Consider the following 23,353-nt stretch of genomic DNA (forward strand, 5'->3'; position numbering starts at 1 on the left):
TGGTGTCAGCAAGTTTTACAGCCTACATCGATAAACAATGCTCTGCTTTTGTGCAGCAGTTCTCAAATATGAGCTAATCCTGCCAGTGCCCTGGGGGTTTAGGTCTCCACACATCAGTGATCTCACATTAAGGCAGATGGGGTAAATGAAGGGAGAAGCCCAGCTTGACTCAAGGGCTCGATTCTGCTCCCAGCTCTCTGACCTGAGTGTAGACAACTTAACACTCCCCCTGTTCGTAGCATTGTCTGACCGTGAAGTATCACAGGAGCTGCTGGCATAAACAGCCCAAAAAAAAAAAAAAAAAAAGGACTCAATTTCAGAGCTTTTATATCATTTCACTTCTTCTTTATGCAGCAAAGAGCCATTAGCTGCAGCAGCAAGTTTGGTGTGACTAAGAAAGTATTGGATTTATGTTTCCATTCAGGGCTGGGCAGGTGCCAGGATGGCAGAATCAGGAGGCTCTTGGGAATGAGCTTCTGGAAGAAAACAGAGCCATGGGGGTTTTTTAAATAAAATAGAAACATCCTTTATTTTAGCTGCATCCTGAAGAACTGGGGAATGAAGGACCTCCTTTTCTGTAAGCTCCTGCGCACCTTAAATATGGCTCTAATGCTTTGTAAGAGGTGAAGAGCCCACTCAGAGATGCTCAGACTGGAAGATGCAAGACTGAATGGGCCAGGACCATGCCTGAGGCTCAGAGACCAAATGCTGCCTGGCTTTGCCACTCCTGGGCACTCACACCTTGATTCCTCTGTAAAATCATGACAAGCATATCACCCTTGGAGCAAGTTTGGACTTTCCCCAGGTTTCCACTGGCCTGGCAGGACTGCCCAGGTGATCCCTTGCAGGCTCAGTCTACACTGGTACCTTGCCATGCCAGATCTACTCCTGAGAATATCCCGCTCCCTTGCCTTGTACCAGCCAATATCCTTGAGGCATCAGTTCTGCTGATGTGCAATTAAAGGCCTGTCTCTTGTCATTTATCCTGCTGTGAAAGCCAACTTCTCTTAGTCAAGGCTTGCAGTTATAGATGAAGTTGCTCTGGTGGAAAAGCAACTCTGTCACATGCATCCAGCAGAATTACACCTGTGTGACAATATTTATAGCTCCTGGAGAGAGCCTCTTTATCACTGACCTGAGCTTCGAGGAGCCACACAGCAGCTGTAGCTGAGCACCCTGAGATCTCCTTTAGTCGTGGCACAGCCTCCTCAGGGACTGGTGCAACATCACAGTGCAAACATCTGACCACTGGCAGGCCCTGGCACCTGGGTGACAGTATGGCCTGTGTGACCACAGCACAGAACTGCATTCCTCTGTTCCCCAGGGTTGCTGATCCCTCTGCATCTTGCCTGCTGCTCCAGCTGCCTTAGAGGGCACGGGGAGCACAGTTTTATGATGTAGCCCTGCCTCTGCAGTCTTTTTTGTGGAGCTCCTACAAGATGTGAGTAGTTCACAGAAGCCCAGCCCAAGGTCTCAAAGCTCTGGTGTCAGTCCTGAGCACAACAAACTGGGAATTGTGCATGGATTTACATAAGGTAGAGACAAAAGCTGAGCTGCTGCTGCAGTCTCTGGATGTACTCTCTGGTTCGAATTGTGTGGGGCGTGTAGATAATGTTCTGGTTTCTCCTGGCCTTGAAGCATATGAAAATAGTGAAAGTTTAATGCTGTGCTGATGGGATTCAGCTTTGTGAATCCAGGCTTTAAAAAAGCTCTCCTGCTCTTAACAGGGACTGTCAGAATGGCATGTTGAGGCTTTGTGGTTATCGTCAGAGTGGTTCCCAGACAATACACGTTCAAGTTAGGCACTTAGAGGATGTTTTCTTTACCTGTCAGGCTGACGTTCAGCTGCATGTCCAAAGAGCTTGCCTTGAGAGCCTGTGTTGCTGAAGACAACACAAAGTCCTTGGTGGCAGTGCTTGAGCACTGAGGAAGGAGGGTCAGGGAACCCTGGGGTGAGTCAGAGGCAGAGCAGGAGGCAAAGAACACCTGCAGACACACAGGGGCTGCTGAACCCCACGAAACAAGTCCTCTGCCTGTAGGGGTATGTTCAGGGGGTTGAGCTGCCTGTGCTGCTTTTTGAAGGCACAGAGCTTTGCAGTGTCTCTTTCAGCAAAGGCTTTGGGGTGTCTTTACTGCCTAGGAGGCTTTTTAACCCCCAGACAACTTGGGATCGCCCTAGGCTGGAGCTTGAAGCACCCTTCCACACAATGGAGGTGCAGCCTCTCTGCAAGAGTAGCAGCTGGGACATCCCAGTATGGAACTGGCAGCTGTTTGGCTGCATCCCACATCAGGGCTGATCCTAGGCAGCAGCACAGACAGATCCAAGCAGACCAGAGCTAGACCGACTGATAAACACAGGCAAATAGACTGGATGAGGTTTGCTCTTGCTTTTCCCAGCCTTACAGCTTCCAGAGTGGATCCAAAGACAGAAATGATCTGTTTTCCAGGCTTGGCTTTGTGCAGGCAGACTTTTATAAGGCAGCTGTCCCAGGAGGGAGAAATCTTCAGAGAACACCTTATCTCACTGCATTTCTGCCATCATGGGCTGAAGTCTCCAAGGGCTGGGGGAGGATGCAAAGTGAATTCAGCGCTTTCAGATCCAGCACGAGGATCCTAGGAGCAATTTGGCTTTCAAGCTCAAATCCCGGCAATTAAACCTAACCTAGATTCTCACACAGCCTAAACTGTAAACACTCCTCGGCCTGACTGTGGTTATTAATGAATCTCCCGGACAAGAAATCAGGACAAAACTCGAGCAGCATCCCCGGCACAAACAAAGCCGGTTCTGCTGCGCGGGGCGCTGTCGTGTTTTCGTACCGCTCACACACCGAGGGATTATTACATCTGCGTCCCAGAAATTGGACTGAGGTTCTGGCTCATCCTGCAGCACGACGCAGGTAGCGACAGGGGCTCTAATGACACATCAAAGGCTCCGCTAAGCTCGCGGTAACCATGAGAACGGAGCTGAAGTGGTTTGTTATCCCCGTCAGCCCGGGGAGAGGTAATGTTTAGCCTGATTCACACTCCTTGCCATTGTGCTGCGCAGTTCAAAGGACTCCCCGTTACTTTAAAGAGGAAAAACACGGTTTCTGTCCTGGATGTTCCCCTTTTGGTGCCAATTGTGCCAGCGAAGTGAGGAGAAAACACGAGGAGTTTGGGGGTTTGACTTCAAGGCAGTTCTGCATAAGTTGTTGCTGGTTCCTAGGACAGATGAGGCAAAGGATACACCTGCTGGATGATGTGATTGCTGGCAGCTTGGCTAGGGCTGTTTAGGCTTTCTAAGGACATTTCAGAGCTCAGATGTCTGGGCCTGAATGGGCCATCAGAGCACCGAAGCAAAACCCAGTGGCTGGCTGGCCGTAAGCGCCCTTGCAGCGGGGAAGGGGCATAGACGACAATTTCTGCAATAAGCTCTTTTACCTAAATGCTGCAGAGCCAGAGGTAATTGTCTGGGAAGCGAGGCACATTCCTTGCCGTTTGACATTTTGATGTTTCATTAAGCAAAGCATACGGTGCTGAGAAGCCCTTCCCCAGCGACGGGAGGTGGGGGGGAGGCAGGAGGGGATTGCGGGCACTCTCCACAGCTCACCTAAAATACCTCTGCTAATTGGGGCTCTGGAAGATGAGTGTGTGCAAGAGAGGGCTGCAGGAGCAGAGGGGAAGGTGGCCAAGGGATGGGGTGGGCAGGAAGGTGCAGCAGCACACGTGCTCCGGCTGTAGGGGGAACATCCCAGGAGTCAGCACACCCCACACACGTGGGGATAAAGCCCAGGGGGAACACCTGGGAAGGGGGAATGCCTTTATTGCTTCCCCCCTCAGCAGGGAGGCTGACTCCCTTTGTGTGTTATCTGTGAATGTGCTGACTCCTGGCCTGGATGAAGCTGCTGAATCAGGCTCATCTCGCCGGAGCGACGTGATTTTTTTCTTTCCTTTTTTATTTTATTTCAGGAGATTTTAAAACTCCCTCAGTTGTAGGTGGAGAAGTAGCAGATTAGGTTGCTTTTTTGGTGGTTTGTTGGTGGATTGATTGTTTCATTGTTTACTGGCTCAGCTAATAATACAGGCTTTAGGTCGAAAATGCAACTGCTGCGTTCCCACAAACATATGGAGCCATCCATCATCCACATAAAGTTGTCTCCTTCCCTTGGCAACACACATGTTTTCCCTGGCCATGGCCTGGAGAGGGCAGGAGGGTTATGACCAAGGGCAGCTTGTCCTGCAGTCCTTGGAATCGTTCAGCCTTATTCACAGTGGCTGTTGGGCACAGCCAAGACTTGCAAACAGTACAGTGGATGGAAAAGACCTTTCTGGTTTTTTAGGGTGATTTCAGGATCCATCAGAAGGGAAACACTGATCAAAGGAGAGGTCCTTTGAATAAGCCAACTTTGGGAACTCCCAGCCAAGAGCCTTTTGAAATAATAAAGAAATTAATGATGTCAATGAAGAAAATAGGAAGGTGAAAAGGAAGTGTCTTACGTGTACTGCTGAGGAGGACAGGGAAAATGCATCAATATTTCCTTGACACAAGTGAGAGTGACAAAATGAGAAGCAGAAAGTTCATTGTGGTTGGCCAATGAACAGTCATCATCATCTCTTTGTTAGATGATCACAGGACCCAGTGGTCACTGTCTGTGACATCCCCTGCTGCCCCCCAGCCACAGCCATCCTGCTTTGTTTCCCCCACAGGCTGTTTTTAGGACTGTTTGCCAAGGGTTTGGTTTTGTCCACCGGATTTTATTATGCCGAGTTTTAAAAAACAGTCCTCTTTTGTGGAACCCTTTAAGGTTCGTCCACTGGAAAGAAATAACCTTTATTTTTGTTTTTTTTTTTTTCATTCTTTGCTTTTAGCAAACAAAATCCAAAGCCTCTATTTTTTCAGGGTTTATTCAGCATTTGCCTAAGCCTCAGTATTTTCTGTGAAGAATAACTTGGCTGAACATTTTTCCAGGGGAAGGAAAATATCTCAATAGAAGCTTCTTGGCCTGAGTTTTCCACCAACCACCATCAGCCTTAGGTCTGTGCTCTTGCCCTTTGCATCCACATGTTGCTGCTGTCATGGTTTGTTTCCTGTTTTGCTGAGCTATCAGAAGTGAGTCCTTTTTTTTTCCACAAATGGTTCCTTCAGAGAAGATTGTATTAGACATCTCCTGGGAAGCTGTTTGTTCTGTCTCGCCCTCCTAGGCTGCACACTTTGCAGTACTTCAGGAAGGAACACGAGCTCAGAACTACCTTTTTTTAGAGCCTTTTATAATGGATCCTTTTATGCCTGGCCCCATATTCTGCAGCACACTGCTTTTATGGCTGTGCCTCCCTCACAAAACTGCTTCCTGACAAGGTATCCTGCGGGGGTTTGGATGTGAGAAGCTCACAAGTTGTCCTGCTCAACCCCCAGGCAACCCCAGGACATGCAGTTCTGCATCTACCTGCAGCATCCCAGTGAGGGAGGGGTCTGGGGAGGGGGGATGAGGTGCCCCACACAGAAAGGAAGGTGTTTACCCTGGTGACTTCATGGGTCTGACTGACTTTGCTCAGCCCAGTAGCGCTGTGGCTTCCTGACAGAGCAATCTGCCAGCCCTGAGCTCTTTGCAGCCCACCCTGGAGAACAGGCCTGTTCCCTGGCAGCCCATTCCCTCTGCTGTCCAGGAGATGTCCCCTGACCCCAGGCATTAAGGAGCTCTGTTCACAGTGCATAAACCAACAGGAATCCTGGCCTTTGGCAGATTTTCCAGTTGCACTGAGCAGGTTAAGATGAACTCGGTCAACAGGCTTGAGTTTGTACGACAGAAAAGGTTTCCCGATCCATCTCCCTGCCGTTCTCTCCACAGCTTTCTGCCTCTGGAGACCCAGAGGTTGGTGAGCAGGGCGAGGTCTTTGCTGCTGGATGCAGGGCACAGGCCGTGGCAGAGGGGCCAGAGGTGTCTCTGAGTGCCCTGTGCTTTGTCTTGCAGGCTCACCATTCACGCCGAGTGCCCCATGCACCTCGAGGACTTCCCGATGGACGTGCACGCTTGCCCGCTGAAATTTGGGAGCTGTAAGTACCCTGGTCAGCCTCTGCAAGGAGCTGGTGCAGAGATAATGAGAAGTCCTTCGTGTGGCTGGTGTCACCTAGTATTCTAGCAGCAGTGTTGTTAATTATTGATAATGAAAAATACCATTAATTAATGACTAAAAATGTTTTCTTGACATCTCTTGGCAGTGATGGGTTGATGGGTCGACTCGATGATCTTAGAGGTCTTTGCCAACCTTACTGATTCTGTGATTCTAAAACTGAGATATGTTTTTCCTTCATCACGAGGTGGTCCTGGGGAGCCAGATTTGGGAATACAGCAGTGGTGCCCGCTGCTGGATGTCCTGTCCAGCTTCCCTACATCCCTCCTGCCAGTCTGGGGAGACCCTGAAATACTCGGTTACTCTGGCTCCATGCTCCAGTGGAGCTTTCAAACCCCTTCAGTCTGTCAGGCAGGTGGCTCTCAAGTAAAAGGTTTGGAAACCCTGGAAAGCTCAGTCCCAACAGCCGAGGGTTCTGGTTTAGGGAAGGTTTGCAGGCTGCTGGTGAGTGGGAAGCTGCTCCCAGCTTCCCAGGCTTGCAGCTGCTCAGCTGCTTGGAATTCCCATAGCCTGCCCAGGAACAAGTTTCTTCTTGTCTCCATACACGAGTTAAATTTCATTTGGTTTTGTTCCTAAAGTGAGTGGGAGCCAAACCCCAAGCCACTGGTTCACCATAATATCCAAATAAATTTCCTTTTCCAGCTCTCCTGGAGTCTTCTCCAGGTCCAGCAAGCTGAGCACCACTCCCAGTCTATGTTTGCATTAGATGAAAGAGTTACCCACCTCCAGCTACAGAATGAGCCCACACCAGTAACCTCCAGAAAAATCCAAACTTTCTTGAACTGACACTCCCTCCCTGTAGCCATTTGGGAGCTAACTAAGGACAAAGTTAAAAAGTTTGATTGACAGCAGAAGAAATCATATTTATCATGTGCATCTGCTCCTCTGCCTCATGACAAACTGAACCCATGAAACTGGATTATTCAAAACTACTAAAATAAGGCTATTTTGTAGTCAGCACCTAATTAAATGTAGAACTCATTGCCACAAGACATCGCTGAGGCCAGTAAAATAGCAAGCCTTAGAGAAGGATGAATTATTAATGTTAATTGACCTTGTGAGGAGGGATATAAAACCTCCTACCTCAGGCCTAAACTCTGGGATTATTACAAGACTTGCAGGGAGGCAGATTACTCCACGTCTAATTGCTTATAATGTTTCTTGGTGGGGGAAAAGAGATTAATGTGTATATTTCTGCTGGAACAGCCTTTGGGTTTGTTGTTTTTTTTTTTTTTTTTAACTGATTTGGCCTGTGAATGATGAGAGTTTGGAGACAAGCAGCTCAGAAAGCTGCCCCTGGTTAACATTAGTGTGGCTCCTTTCTAAAGCACCATCTGCACGGCATCTGAGCTCACCTCTCCTGTGTTGGAGGAGGATTAAAGCAGTGTTTTCACTAAAAAGCCACCAACAGCTGGAAGCTTTGTTTTCAAGAAGCCTGAAGTGGGTTAGATTTGTGAGCTCCCTAGAAGATGAATGTACACCACAGAGAACTGTTCCTAAGCCATCCCAGGACGTTTGTACAGCAGCTGTGTGAGCCCAGGGTAGCAGAAGATGTTGCTGAAGTTACCAGCTCCACTAAATGTCCAAGAGCTGTCCTTGGTTTTGGATCGGATTGGACAGCATTGCCAACAAGGCATTGGCAGAACCAAAACTGAAACGTGGCATTAAAGGTGTTCCAAGCATCCATGCCATGCCTACATGGCGTGACACCAGATACCCTTCTGTCCCACACAACCAGATGTGCAGACAACTGAATTTTCTAGACAGAACTTCAGGAATTTTTACAGACATTCCTGAATTGTTAGGAACGGTGGCAATGAAACTGGGGGTGGGTTCCCTTTGCAGGCTGGGAGTGGCAGTAAGTGAACTGTGACTGCCAGAGCAGGAGGTGTTGCCTGTCAGGTGAAAGAGCAGTGGCAGAGCCGTGCAAAGCTCTGGAGGAGGATGGAGCTGTCCAGAAGCACGTTGAGAGCTGGAAGGAAGGGTTGGAAAAGCAGAATGTTGCACGTGGAGTGAGAGGTGCCAGCCTGCATCAGAAGTGCCTGGGCAGCACACTGGCATGCTGAGGATCATTGGCTGATCATCAGAACCGCTCACCCCACTTTGCAAGGCTCCTGGTTAATATCTGACAGGTTTGCCAAACCCTGCAGTGCAGGGCTAGCAGCGGTTGTTTTAAAGAGATCAGAGAAATCTGGTTGTCTCGGGACACAATCTTCCACAAAGCAGGAGCATTTCTGGAGCAGACCTGACCCATTGCTCAACCTGTCTGCAGTCCAAGAAATCCTTAATGTATTAATAAGAGGAGCTGTTGGTAAAAATTAGTTAAAAGCTTGGTTTAGTGAACTATATTCTTGCTTTAAAAACTGGTGCAGAGTGGCAGGAACTTCCTGCACAGGAAGTTTGGGCATGATGGGGAGAAGGAGCCCCTAACAGAGTCTGGGCAGACTCAGTTTCTGGGTATCCATGGGACTGGCAAAGCCAAAAACATCTGGGCACTGCTGAGAGAGAGACTGGCTATGGGGACAGAGCAGGGGTTTGGTCACAAACACAGGGTCAGGCAGGGAAAAAGCATTTTGGTGGGAGAGCACACCACCTCCAAAGCTGACAGAGAGACTTGCTTCTGGGCGAGGGTAGAGATTTTTAACTTTTTCTCCTGTGCCTAAAATTTAACCCCCTTTGCATTTAGCCTTCCTTGCCAGCATGGCATTCCCTGTCCCTGTCCCTGGCGTGGCAGGGCTGTGGCTGTCCTGCTGCCCCAGTCTGCTGCTCTGGATGCCTCCCTGCCTTGGCCCTGCTTGGAGCCAGCCCTTGCAGAGTCAGCACGTCAAGGGGACAGCGTGCCTCTCAACGACAGTGCTCTGCCCCCTCTGCAGCTCCCTCCTGAAAAGCCCAGCTCCCTCCTGCTCATTTGATTTAACAGTTGTTGATCTGCCTTGGTCCCTGGCCGTGCTTGGCTGCGCTCAGCCGTGTGGCTCCGAGAAGTGCACAGCGAAGATTAATTTGGCCACGGGCTAATTTTTGGTATATTTTAGGTCAGGCAGAAGCACAAACCTCATTCTTCCTCTCCCCCACTCTTGCAGATGCCTACACGAAGACGGAGGTGATCTACACCTGGACGCTGGGGAAGGATAAATCAGTGGAGGTGGCCAAGGGTGGGTCCCGCCTGAACCAGTACGACCTGCTGGGCCACGTCGTGGGCACGGAGATGGTTCGGTCCAGCACAGGTACTTGTGGTGCATGGGCTGAGCACATCCTGAGATCAGGATCCACAGCACTTCCCAAGCCACATGCTGGTGGAGAAACTGGCTGGTGACATCCACAGCAGTCACCAAGAGGCAGTAAAGAGTTCAGTTTTAAGGGGTTTGCCACTGAAGGAGTCTCATCATCCGTAGTCTTCGGGAAAACTGATCTGAAGCATCTAAATAGGATCTGTTGTGTGGAAAATTTGCCCTGCATTGTCCAGCTGGTTCGTGCTACTGTGGGTTCATTTGTCTTGGATCCCTTTGCAGTCCCTCAGGAGAGCACTGCAGGCAGGGGAGGCGAAAGCAACATAATGTTCAGTGTGATTTTCACAAATATTATCATAGCTAATAGAAGATTACCCCAAACAAATGTTTCCTCTGATTAATGACCGATATTAATCATCTTTCTCTCCCATCTGCTGCTCCTCCCTTCCCCTCTGAATGCAGGTACTGATGGCTTCTGTTATCTCATGTGTGTCTCTCATATTTCTTTTTTTTCTTTTATTTTTTTCTTCTGTATGCACCAGTAGTTCTCTCATTTGAGGATATTTCCTCTCTGGTGCACTTGATTTTAATAGTGTCTGTCTGTAACAACTCATTTCACCTCCCTTGGGGAAATGTGGGGAGCCCAGGGAACTAAATGTCATAATATCTGGCCCATCTCTCTACTTAAGTTGTAGTAAAATGTACAGATGAATAACCTGAAGTGGTAAGAAAGCTGCTAAAGGCTCCTGTGTGTAATGATTTAGCAGAGCCGCGCACACAACATAAAGGCACAGTAATCCAACAAAATATCCAAAGCTCTGAGGGGAGGAATAGGACACTGAGGGGAAAACAGGGACAGCTGCTGCTTTGGTTCACAGGGCAGACCTTTAACAGCAGAATTTGTCCTGATTTTTGAGATGCTTTAAGCGTGGCAAGGTGGAACATTTTCAGGATTGGAGAAGAAAACAAAATCCTTTGTCCTTAAATCCTACTGAAGCGCTGTCAGGATCTCTCCAGGCTTGAGGGATCTTACCCACAGCGTGGCTCCCTGGGCTGACCCAGGAGAGGGGTGGGAGCTGGGTCAGGAGAGGGCACTGATTTGCCTTTATCCCACAGCCGTTCTGCAGGGAATTAAAGAAGTCCCCAGAGGAGTGTTCTGAAGGGGCAAGCACAGGATTCCATTGAAGAGCTTGGAAGCTGGTTCAGGGCAGACCTCTGGTGGCTCAGAGCTGGAGGGGTGGGCAGCTGGGCCCATCCTGGAAGGCACGGGGGGCTCAGCATCTCTGCCTGGCTGTCTCTGCAGGGGAGTACGTCGTCATGACCACACACTTCCACCTCAAGAGGAAGATTGGGTACTTTGTGATCCAGACCTACCTGCCCTGCATTATGACCGTCATCCTGTCCCAGGTGTCCTTCTGGCTTAACAGGGAATCAGTCCCTGCCCGGACGGTTTTCGGTGAGTCTGGGAGCACAGGGGCATCCTCTCAAGGTTGGGGGGAGAAAGGCACCACAAATGAAGGGAAACAGAGTTAAATCAGAGCTGGTCTTCCCCAGGCCTTGTCTGGCATCGTTGTTGCTGCTGCTGCTGATTCCCCAGGATAGCTTTCAGTGTCTTCCCAGTGCCCCTGCTTTCCCCGAGTCACTGCAGAAACACTCCTGTCCTTGTTTCTGCTAGAAGCCAAGGCATAAATATTAACAGTAATCAAGGTATTGATCATCTAATTACATGCATTTGGCTGTGTCTGCTTACCTGTATTGGATTTTGAGTTGAGGAGATCATGGGTACATGGGGAGGCATTTAAAGCTCTGCCTTTGAAATTGCTAATGTGGTCAAAGCTCCACAGAGCAAGTTCCTGGGCTGAGGCAGCATAACTGCATGGTGAATATAGTGTTATTATTTCCTTCAGCTGGCTTCAGATCCTCCCTCCAAGGCAAAGTGTCAGGCTGGCACTGCACGTATATTAATAGCTTTTACAAACATTTAATAACAGAGCTGCTTTGTGCTTTCCTGTTGAGACCTTTAGTTCGGGATCTGCCCAGAGCAGGTGTGGTGCTGCAGGATTGTGTTTCTTGGAAGTAACACTGCCCAGCAGACTCCACTTAGCAGAGACTATATTGCACAAAAGTCCCCAAGCAGAGAGGGGTCATATGGTACCACCTGCTTGTTTTTTTTTTTAAGCAAGACAGAAATAATTTCAAAGATCGTGAAGCGTTTTCTCTGTAGCAAAAGTCGTGATGGAAATACTCCCACAGACCCAACGAGGCTGATGTCCTCCTGTCTGGAGCCTCTCCACTGGACCTTGTTCCCCTGCTGTGGACTGGAATGAGATGCAGGGGGGATCACAGGTGGTTCTGCACCCTCCTAAATGAACTAGAAGGGAATATTAATGTTTTTTTGTGTTCACTGGGGATTGTGAAATGTAAGTCACGAACAAGCTTTAATATTTACAGGTGACTCCAACTTCTCCCCATCAGCACTGAGTTACCTTCCCTTGCCCAGTAAGGCAGATCCCACAGAGATCCCCAGGGTGGAGGGCAAACCTAGGCTGATATGGCCAAACTGGTTTGCAAGATCCAGACTGCAAGAGCTTCACTGAACAGTGATGATGGTGAAGAAGAGGGGGCCTGACCCCTCAGCAAATGCTGTTTGCTGTTTCCATCCAACAGGGTGGAAAAGGGGGAGCTCAGACAGAAATCATGTGGAAAATAGGACCAGCTCAGGCATATAGGGCTGGTCTTTCAATCACTGATGGACTTTCCTCACCCATCCCTCTGTGAATCGTTCGCAGCTGAACCCCAGACCTGGCCCCTGTGTCTGCCCATGTCCCAGGAGGGCTCTTCCATCAGCATCTGGAGTACCTGGGCACTCATGACACGGGGGGCTTGATTCCCCCCTGTCTTATCCTGAGAATTGCAGTGCAGTGGGTTTCCTCAGGCAGCAGCTCAGATTGAGCAGCAAAGAGCTGACTGAAAAATTAAAACCTACCTTTGCTCCCAAATTGCCTTGCTTTCCTATTAAGAAAATAATGAGAACTGCAATTGTTTATTCCTCTTCTTTTTTTTTTTTTCCCCTCAGAAAGTATCGTCAACAGTATTGAATTGAAACTCTTAAATTACCAGGAGTATGGCTCAAAGGAACTGAAAATTAGTCAATATTTTTATAACATTTTTAATGCATTTTTAATTGAAAAACACATTATTGGGGAAAATGGATAGCAATGGTTGCTTGCCTTAATGAAAAAAGCTTTAAAAGGCATTTTGCAACCGATCATCTTTTAATAAGTGTCACCCATTGGGACATTTATTCTGGCAGCTTGGGCCACTGACAGGTGCTGGCTGTGCTGGTGGGACCCAGGATCCCAGGTGTCCATCCATGCAGGTCCCAAGACACCATTTCCAAAACACTGACAGAGCCATACTGGATGAGTGGCCAGTTTCTGATCCTCTGTGAGGTTCCCAACCATCCAGCAATAACAACAATGGTTTGTTGTTTTCGTTTTATTGCAAAAGCAGCCAAAGGCTTCTCCATGGCGCATTCTGCATGGGGGAGCTGGCTCTAGGATCGTGCAGCTTACCCTACCAGCAGGCAAGGAATTGAGTGCAGGTGCCTACCTGTGAGCTAAGACTCTTCTGTGGTGAGCAGAGATCCAGACAATGGAGCTTGGGAAAGGTTCATCTCATCCTGTTGAAATGTTTGCCATTGATCGTGCCAAAAACCGAAACAGAGACAGCCTCGAGAAACCTGAAGTTGGCTCTGATTTGAGCAGGGTTTGGACTGACTGTTGCCCAGAGAAGCTGTGGCTGCCCCACCCCTGGAAGTGTTCAAGGCCAGGCTGGAGGGAGCTTTGAGCACCCTGGTCTAGTGGAGGGTGTCCCTGCCCGTGGCAGGTGGGTTGAAACTGGGTGATCTTTAAGGTCCCTCCGAGCCAAACCATTCTGTGACTGTATAATTCTACTAAAGTGACTTCCTGCCAGCCTGGACTGGTTTGTTAACTCTATGAATCACACCACAGATTAGTTGTGGGTAAGACTCCCTTAATTCCAGGGGGAATGCGGGTCACACAGCCTGGAAGGCGGCTCCTCGTTTGACGGGATGCGTCAAATCAGCACGGGAGCCGAGCGCAAGTGGGACGAGCATGTGGTCTCACCCCGTCCCCTGTCTCCTGCTGTGCTCCCACAGGTGTCACCACCGTGCTCACCATGACCACACTAAGCATCAGCGCAAGAAACTCGTTACCCAAAGTGGCGTACGCGACGGCCATGGACTGGTTCATAGCCGTCTGTTATGCCTTTGTGTTTTCTGCGCTGATCGAATTCGCCACCGTCAACTACTTCACCAAGCGCAGCTGGGCCTGGGACGGCAAGAAGGTGCTGGAGGCCCAAGAGATGAAGGTCAGCCTGTGGCCAAGGCCGGGGGTGCGGAGGGGGCGGTGAAGGAGCGCTGCAGGAGGGAGCTGTGCCGGGGACAGGAGTGGGTAACGTGCAGCCCCGCAGCACTCGGGGGGCTGGATGTTACTCACTGCCCTTCCCAGCCCAGGGCTTGACTGCAGCGCTTCTTGAGGGTTGGGTGAGGGAGGGGCTCAGGGGGCTTAGCTGTGCTTAGCTGGACAGAACCCCCCAGGCATGGCTGCTCGCTCTTCCCTCTGTCCCCTTGCGCAGCCGTTTGCCGGTGGGAACGTGGATGTGTGCGTGCTCTGGGCGTGCTCTGCTGGTGGTCTTGTCCCTCTTTGCTTCTCCCTCCAGCCCAAAACCAAACCCAGCCCAACTCTCCAAGCCCGTTCCTCGTTGCTAGCATGCCACACGACCCCAGGTGTGCCACAGGACACCAGGCTCACCGGTGGGGACGGTCCCGATCCGCTGTGTCCCCTGTCGGTGTCCCCCTGGCTGGTGCAGCAGTGGGCAGGTCTGATGCTTGTGCTGTTGCCCACAGCTGCCAGCAGCTGCTGCCTCCTGAGCTTGGGCAGAGAGGGTGGGTGGGAAGCAAGCAATCACAAACAGCAACTGGCAGCAAATTAGTGCCTGGCATCACCCACGTTTTCCCTCCTCGCTCGGGATCAGCCTCTCTGGCAGCTTCCTTCCTGACAGCCACTGCTACCCCTGCTCGTGCCCCCCCCTCCCTCTGAACTGATTTAATCTTGGCTGTGCAGAGAAATCGCTTACTGTAGCATGCTGCTCCTTGTTTATATTTATTGAATCAATTTGGAAATCAGCTTTGTCCTTGTTCTTGGTTCTGGAGCCTTTTATATTTTTCTCCTTCGCATTTTGATGTGTTGTTTGAAATTGTTGTGGGGCTGTCTGTAAATACCTGACAGAATTGCAGTAACTTTTAGGAAGACAGCAGTCAGTCATCTCTCTGGCATGGAGGTCAAAGAAGGTGAATGGAGAGCCATCTAGAGAGCCATCCCTGGGTGTTGAATGCCTCTCTCTTGTCTTTCTTGGACTCTCTATCTGTTTGCTTTTGCAGCTGTGGTCTGAGCAGCAGACTCATGGCAGAAGGCCTCCAGGGGAGGCCAGGTGATGGTCTTCCACTTCCATCATGAACAATAATGCTAACCTGGGCTCTAGAGAAGAGAGAAGCCTTTCCCGAGTCACTGGCATGAGTGAAGAGTCAGAACAGGTCCTGAAAGCAACTGTATCCCTTTCAGGGAGGGGCAAATCAGCACAAAATCAGGATTCAAAGAGCCTTGGGCAATTATGTGAACCGGGCACAGCGGAAAAAGCAGCAAAGGCTCAAAAGTTCAGTTTGTCTTAAAAGAAGCGTGTTTATCAATTTACTCATTGACCCAGCACTGCAAGACTAACAGTGCTGAAACAATAGGGTAAGAGAATGCAGAGTGTTTGTGCACACGGTAATCAAACAAGAAAACAAAGCAGGACCAGGAATGCTTCCGAGGGGATGCTCTTTGTGAGCTCGCTGCAATCGGCATCAGCCTGGATAATCAGTAAGGACTCCAGATTTGTGGATGCTTTTCCAAGCTAACTCTAATCTCTGCTGTAGAAGGCAAACCCACTCCCTGTCTCTGCAGCTCACAGAGCTCCCCGAAGAGTGATGGGCTTCCAGGGAGCTTAGGAATATGATGTGTCAACCTATTTGTTTTTCATCTTTATTCCAATGAGTATTTCCAAGCAGTGAATTTGCTGCGCAGTGGAGGTGCCTCGTTGGCTCAGATTCAGCCTTTAATTAGCTCTTCTTGAAACAATTGACAAGCCAGGTGGTTGAAGCCACAAAAGAAAGAGGAGGGAGAAGAACAACTATTGGCATTTTAAAGTGTTTGCATCAGGGGTGAAACTACCAGTGACAAGCCCAGGCTGGTCTCTGGAGATCCTTCTCCCCAGCCAAAAGCTGTGCTCTTTATTGATGTGATGGCAAGGATCCTCACTCCAGGTTTGGTTGTTCCCTTGCATGAACACGAAAAAAAAAACACAAACAAACCAACAATGTAGGCAGCAGTAGTGCTTCCCATCCCATCTGAGAGAAATCACTGTCATGCAAAAGCTGCTGGTTGCTGACAGACACTCCCAGGCTGCTCATTCTCCCAGGGCTGGGTCCATTCTTTTTCTTCCTCCCCTTCAGCCCAACCACTGGTCTAGGTGGGAACACCACGGGTTTTTTGCAGGTGTAATCTGACATGGTGGGCTGATCTTGGTGAATCAGTGGTCTCTGCATCATAAAATCATGATGATGTTCTGGCTGTAGCCACAGCTGGGCTCTGGTTTTAGCTGGGACTCTGCATGTTCTCTGCAGTTCTCCTCTAATGAAAAGCAGGCAAATATCACTGTAGATGTCACCATAACCTCTCTTTAGCATGCACTCTGATAAGATTTGACTAATTTTTCACTTACCCAACCAGTAATTGCTAGTTGTAGATGAAGGATCTATTTTCTTTTGTATGGTAAACTGGCTGCAACCAACCTAGAGGTGCAGATAAATTTGGAGAAAGGTATCTGGATCCACTGGAACCAACCCTGACAAGCCATCATTTTCAACCAGTTTGAAGTCTTTCAGACCCATCTCTTTTTTTTATTGCCTCACTGTGGTAAATATGCTTTTGCTGGGACTTTCCCTTGCTGGCCACGCTCTGCAGCCTGTGTGTCCTTTGTTCTGCTGCACTTGCAATCACCTCCATGATTCCCACGATGATCTCAGAGGTCTTTTCCAACCTAATTTGTCGTGTGATAGCACTGCAAGTGATTTATGTTCTCAGCACCTTCACTACAGTCCATGAATCAATCTTCAACAGCATTTCATCCTCTTTCTCTCGACACTGCGTGGCATGTTGGGCTGATTATTAACTCCATGCAAGCTCTGAGTCTTTCTCTGGTGATCCAGGGAGCACAAGATCCTTGGGCTGAGTCCCATATAATCTAAATGAAGATACAGGAGGGATGAGTGATGCCAAAAGTTGCACCAGCAGCTGTGACAGTAACTTGGCATTGGCCTGCTGGTTCATGCAAGGTTGTGTTGCTCAGAGCCTTTCACTCTGCTCAGGGTCCAGGGCTCTTGGTGTAAAACACTTGGCTGCTATTCCATGATAGGAGCAAGTCTGTGCAGGGCAGAACTTTGGCTGGAGCGAGGAAGGAATGACATGTTTGCTGGAACAGCAACTGCTCTTGTTGGGCTGTGAATTGTGGGAGACAAGTGTGTCAGAGAATAGAGCTGCTCTGAGGTCACTAAAGTGACTTTTCTGTAGACAGTAGTTCCCATAATTTAGGGCTTCAGTCATTAGTTCCTTAATACAGAGGCTTGAAGACAAGAACATTTAGCAAAAATACTAATTTTTTCCAGCACGTGTGTTATTGAAGAACTTGTCAGACTGCAATCTCCAGGGAACAGATTCATCTCTAGACCCCTTTCACAGCTCTTCCCTAAGGAGAGCAGCACAGGGACATCTCTGTGCAGCAGTTCAATCTCCCTGTGCCTAAACTGGGCCATAAATACAGGAGTTGCTTTGCAAAATAGATGTTTCAAATGGGACAAGTTTTCAAAGCAAATGTAGAGTTTCCCTTCTGTTTATCCACCTCTTCCTTGTGTTTCAGAGACTCCTCACAGATAAAAGGTGCAGGGTGGAGGCTGGAGGCTACTCTGCAGCTGACAGCAACAAGCACGTTTTGCTTTGTTTGATTGTCAAAATCTCGCCTGGAACACTTTATTTATAAAGCACAGCCCAGCAATCAGCCTGAACCATTTCTTCTGACATGTCAGGAGAGCAGAACACATCCAGAGCACACGTGTGCCTGGGTGCAGTGTGTGTGTTCAGGCTGCTTCTTCCAGCTCTCACCAGGGCAGAAGACTCTCCACAGGCCCTGCCTGGAGGTTCCCGAGCCCCTGCACCACCTGAACTGCCTGATCTGAGGTCCAGAAAAGCCCAAATGGATGTTTAGGGGCTCTGGATCACACTAATAGTAGCAATAGCACAGTGTCACCACCCACAGCATTCAGATTTGCCTGACTTTCACTGTTTCACCCAGCTGTTTTCAGATCCCTTTAGCCAGGCACGATGGATCCACTCTAGGGCAGAAAAGCTGGCCAGGTTGAAAATGTCATGTCACTGGGATTCATCTTATTCCCCTAATGAATAACATGGCTGATTAATACGAAGATAATCACAGTGCGCTTGCAATTACATTCTGCAAACAACAATCTGTTTTTCACTTCATTACTGATTATTAATTATTTTATTACCTCCTCTAGCTGTGTTAATAAGTGATCATACTTAAGCGTATTTAAATGTTTTAGAAGGTGAAGCATCTTTAGCCCTTCATTTGCTTCTTGTCAGCTCTTTAGCAGGAAAAGTTCACCCACTGTGCAGGGGGTACATGTCAACGTGCCTCTAATGACTGAGAATCAGTCACTCCTTAATTGTTGGAGATCACAACAACCTCCCCCATAAAGGACCATGAATATGGTCTGATCAGTGGTTCAGTCTGATCTGGATCCTGAAGATATTTAGACCTTCTCCTAGCAGCAATTTAATTTCTGTAATTGCTGGCATTACTACAAGGCTGCAGGCCTGGCTGTGGTGTTATTGGAGAGGGGTTTAAAGATTGCACAGGAATCTGCTTTTAGTGTCTCTCTGAAAACCACTGTGGAAAATTCATTTCCGAAGGTAACCAGAAATACCCACGGTGATTGTAGTCACACTTGAAATGGAAGTGCAGCACTGAAAACTAAAGTCCTGGGAGTATCTCTGTAGAGCAGGCTCGGTGAATATGGCCTTTCCAGCTCCCAGAGATGCTGCTGCCACCAGTTCCCAGGCTCTGGTGGGGAGATGGGCAGGTCCTGCTGGCTGCACACACTGCCCTTCTCCTGACGTGCTTCCCTCACAGGTACATGAGACACCTTGCCAAGCAGCCCTGGAAAATGCCTGGATGAGCCCTACCTTGAGTTTTCATTGCTTTGGAATAGAAAATGAGATCCAAAGGCACACCTTGTTCTGAGTTTAGACATCAGAGTCCCCCCAAGAGTCGTCGCTGTGTCCAGTGCTGGCTCTTGGTGCAGTTGCAGTGGACACCCATGGAGTGCATGATGCTGGGATGAGTGGGGTGCCTGATGCCTGAATATGAATAGATTTCATTCAGTGGCCTTCTCCTTGTAGATCTGAATTGCTTTACCCATTTTGGTCTGCAGTGCAGCTGTCTCAGGTCCCTGACAGCAACAGGGACCCCAGAGTGGGGACAACACCTATCATGACTCCCTGGGTCTGTCCTCCTGTCCATTCATCTTCATTTACATCTAAACTGTCTCTAGCACTTTTCATCATCCTTCTGTGATTTGCAGCAACCCTTAGGTATGAAGGCAAGATGAAGGGCTTCCCTCTGCCCTACAGTGCTGTGTCGAGCATTCCTGAAACCCAGGGCTTGTGCAAATGTCTTCCATCTGTTCTCTATCTTACCTGGCTAAGCCGTACCCAGGTGCTCTAAAGAGTTCCAGAAGCATTTTGAGCATCCTGGTGTTAAATTCCAAGGTGTTCCTGTGAGGAACTCAGGGCACTGAGGCAGCGTATGAAATGGTGCAAAAATATTGCAGTGCTGTCATGCATATTCTTAAAGCCACTGGGCAAAAAAAAAAAATCAACCTGTAATCGCCTGTGCTGTCTCCTCCTCTCACCTGACCCAGGAAGCCAGGTCAGCCAAGCAGAAAATCCAGTTCTTCCCCCAGGATGACCACGCAGGGTGTCATTCTTTTCTAAAGAGCACGTTCCATGGCTGAACCAAGAAAGCTGAGACGGAAAACAAGGATTCTGCTCAGTTTGAGCCCACATTCCTTTACACTGCCCTTGCAGCTCTCAGCCAGGCTTGGAGGCACCTGCCTGGGCCAGCTGCTGCTCAGGTGCAGCGGCACACACCTTGTTCCACCACTGCTCTGATCCCAGGGGCTGCTGAGACACGAGCCCAGCTGTGTGGCTGCAGTTCTTTGGCTTCCAGCAGGACCTTGGTGCCAGGTCACAACCTCCCTGTGCTACGTGCTGCATGCCAGGCTCACATGGAATAGCTGGTCCACCTTGGGCCAGCACATTCTTGTGCTCCAGCAGCCCTCAAGCCAAGCTGTGGGTTCTGGCCACCTTCTCACCACATCTTCCTTCCCTTCCACAATGCCTTCCTGGTCTCCTGCTCCTCACACCTTTTCCCATCTCCTCACCTGGACAAGCAGGTAAACTGAGAGGGCAGAGTGTTCTCCGTGCAATTCTCGGTCACTTTATTATGTTGTGTTTTTTCCTTTTTTTTTTTTTTTTTCCCCCCCCCTTTCCGCCTCCCCCAGAAAAAAGAGCCGGTGGCGCTGGCCAAGAAAACCAACAACACCTACAACATCGTTGGCACCACCTACGCCCTCAACATCGCCAAGGACCCCGGCCTGCCCACCATCTCCAAGAGTGCTGCTGCCACCGCTACTGCCACCAGCGTGCCCCCCAAGATGCCCCGCCTGGAGGAGAAGCTCCCGGAGAGCAAGAAGACGTACAACAGCGTCAGCAAGGTAGACAAGATGTCCCGCATCGTCTTTCCCGTCCTCTTTGCCATTTTCAACTTAGTCTACTGGGCCACCTACGTAAACCGGGAGTCAGCTATCAAGGGAATGATCCCCAAACAATAAAAACCAGTCACACAAACCTCCCATCGGTGAGCATCATCCAAGCAGGAATTCTCCAGGGCTTTCTTCTTTTCTTGTTTTGTTTTGATTATTATTGTTCATTTCGTATTGTTATTATTATTATTCCTATTACATCACTCTTTTATAATGTAAACGAAACTGTGATTTTAATTTAATCCCTATATGCTTTAGGTTGGTTTACTTTGCCTCTGGTGATAAGAGTTTAAAAAAAAAACAGAAAACAAAGGGATCATAACAAGTTGTGCCTCTAACATCGTAAGTCTGCTGTCCCCCACGTGAACCAAGTCACCCTGTTCTTCCATCTCTGCCACCTCCCGTGGTCCCCACAGTCTTCATGCCACTGCCATTCCACACTTCACTGCTGTCCCCAGGGGCTGCTGCTCTGGGCCTCCCCAGACCCCTCCTCTTCTGCCATGGACTGCCCTAGCATGGGGATGCTCCTGGTGGCCTGGGCTCCAGGATGTGTCAGTCACTGGGCTGGGCTCCTTTCAGTGCCTGGCATTTTGTGCCAGCTGACACACCTGGGCACCTGTGGGACCAGGGGAGCCCTGGGACATGAGGGAGAGGCATGGCATGGACCAGCTTGTCGCCCAGTGCCTGCTGAGGGCAAACCTAAGGACTGCTGTGGTCCCTGGAGCCATTGCAAGGGTGGAAGAGGGTGGCAGCATCTTGGTGGTGGTGGACAGGACTTCTTTGTCTCTGTCATCACCAGACCCAGCTGCTGGTTTCCTCCACGTGTCTCTCCAGACAAGAAGTGGTGAGAAAGGTCTTATCTGTCTGCCATCCTGCACTCTTGGGGTAATTCAGGTTAGCAGGTGGTGTGGTTCCTACCAGAGAAATAATTTTTCTCAGGGTGAGTCAAGACAGGAGCTTTACAAAGCCTCTGAGGCCATAGTAGGTGTGAGGCTGCATGAGTTCAGCATCAGGACTGGAAACCACAGAGTTCACCTTCTGGTTTCTCGCTTTCTCTTGGCCCCATCCACTTGTCCTTCTTGGCACATCCTCTCTGTCCCAGCTCCTTCTTCCAGCTTCCCATTCATCTTCCTTTGGCTGTTCAGCAGTCCTCAGAAGTATCTCGCTGCTCACACGTGGATTTAGGCAGAGAAGCCCCTGCCTCTCAGGTAAGGCACTCTGATGGGGGGGAGCACAGCCTCGGGCAGGGCAGCTCGTGGTGCAGCCCTGCCCCAGTGCACCAGCACGGCAGCGATGCTGGGTCACACCTGCTCAGGTGCAGGGGCCCTGTGGGACCTGCCACGGGCCATCCTGCCACCTGTGGGGGTGAGACAGGTGATCCCCAAGAGTCTCCCTGCCCCTGTGAGCTGGTGCACCTGAGGAGCCTCAGCACCCTGGGAGAACAGCAGAAGGGGCTCTTGGAAAGAGCAGGGTGGTGCTGCTGTCCCTCAGAGCCACCTGAGCCAGGTGCCATCCCACAAAGCCACTAAGACCCAGCTCCAACACCTGCACACTCCTGCAGGGAAAGCCCTCCAGTGCCTTGGAGAGAGGCTTTTTCTCTCTCTGTCGGGCACATGCAGCCAGGCCAAAGCCCCAGCACCCCCTGGGTGATGCCTGCAGCGCTGCTTTGAGCCGCTGTGCTGGCCTCAGTTTCCCTCCTGTCTGTGCAGGAGCGGGGCTGAGCACAAGGCACAGGATTTGCCCCACCTGGAATATCCATGGAGACGGCAGGATGGAGCGAGGAAGGCCAGGGCGCTTTGTCCTGCAGTGTGAGTGGCATTGGTGCACGTCCTGCCTGTCCTTTACCAATCCCACTGGCTCAACAGCAATGCAGTCACTCCCCCTGCCCACAGCTGTGATTTGGAGAGGAGCTCAGAGACTTTTAGCCCAGCCCCCGGTGCGGTGGGTCCACAAGCACCCCCACGCCGTCCAGCAGCACCAGGCAAGGGGCATCAGCACCCCCCCCCACCAGGGTAATGCTAAGGAAACCAGCTCTCCCTATCCTCCCTCACGGCATCCACACCCCAAGCCATGACATTTCCACAGTGCCTTTCATCCCCCAAGGGCTCCCCGCTTGCACAGAGCATCAGAGAGGAGCAGAGGGAGGGTGCGCTGTCCCCAGCCCTTGTGCCAGGCAGGGAGGGACATCCTGGCTTTTTTGGCACTGGGGGCACCCAGTTCCTCCTGGCAGGGGCTGCAGCCACCCCCCTGCCACAGCCTGGCCGTGGCCTCACCCCCCTCACCCCTGGGTGCCTCGTGCTCCCTCCCCACCAGCAGAGTCCCCTCTGCCACTGCTGCCACCCTTCTGCTCCCCAGAGGGAAGGGCTGTGCTGGTTGTTTTGGGGATGTTTTCTCAAGTGGGCTAGCTGAGGTGTACCTCGTAAAACACCCGTGGGGCTGTCACGCTCAGGCCTAAGTGGACAGAACAGGAACCTCACGCTGCAAAAAAGCAAAGCAAACACAATAACATGGTCACCAAAAGTATGTCGTGTTTACTAATGGAATTACATCAAATATGGGATCCGGTGGCTTAACTGACTGCAGCTGGCCCTGGGGCACAGGTGACCTTCTCTGCTGACCTGGGCAATCCCAAAAATCCCTTCCACCCCGAGAGACACATCCTAGCACGTGTTGCCTCGCTGTCTGTTGGTGCCTGCTTTGTAGAGCTCTCCATAAATTGTCAGGTCTTACCATCGGCTTCTCGGCAGCCCAAGCACCCCCAGCGCTGCCTTTGCCGCCTGCCCAGGGCCACGTGGGCTCAGTGCCACGGGGTGATGCTCAGGGTGTCAGGGCTGGGTCTTCTGGCAGTGCTGGACACAGAACTGGGGCAGCACCTGAGCCTCCTGCCTTGCTGTGGGTGATCTGATCGGTCTCACTGTACCGTCAGGGTGATTCTCCCGCCTGTCTCTTCCTTCCCTGCGATGCCGAGACTCGTGTCCCTCCCCAGGACACTGCTCAC

At 50.2% G+C, this 23,353-nt stretch overlaps 1 protein-coding gene across 2 annotated transcripts in view; it reads left to right on the forward strand.

Annotated features, from left to right (window-relative positions):
- The window catches only part of GABRA3 (gamma-aminobutyric acid type A receptor alpha3 subunit), a 63,250-nt gene extending 42,579 nt beyond the window's left edge, over positions 1 to 20,671 (forward strand). For both annotated transcript variants that reach the window (XM_027904910.1, XM_027904911.1), the window contains exons 6-10: positions 5,949 to 6,031; positions 9,189 to 9,332; positions 10,639 to 10,791; positions 13,516 to 13,727; positions 20,095 to 20,671. In XM_027904910.1, coding sequence (XP_027760711.1) covers positions 5,949 to 6,031; positions 9,189 to 9,332; positions 10,639 to 10,791; positions 13,516 to 13,727; positions 20,095 to 20,424 — 922 coding nt within the window. In that variant the 3' untranslated portion in view covers positions 20,425 to 20,671. The remainder of the gene's footprint in view (positions 1 to 5,948; positions 6,032 to 9,188; positions 9,333 to 10,638; positions 10,792 to 13,515; positions 13,728 to 20,094) is intronic.
- The last annotated feature ends 2,682 nt before the right edge of the window (positions 20,672 to 23,353 follow it).

This window comes from Empidonax traillii, unplaced genomic scaffold (genome assembly GCF_003031625.1).
Source record: "Empidonax traillii isolate 1590-97213 ecotype Southwest subspecies unplaced genomic scaffold, ASM303162v1 scaffold1103:size489020, whole genome shotgun sequence".
In the NCBI taxonomy this organism is placed as follows: Eukaryota; Metazoa; Chordata; class Aves; order Passeriformes; family Tyrannidae; genus Empidonax; species Empidonax traillii.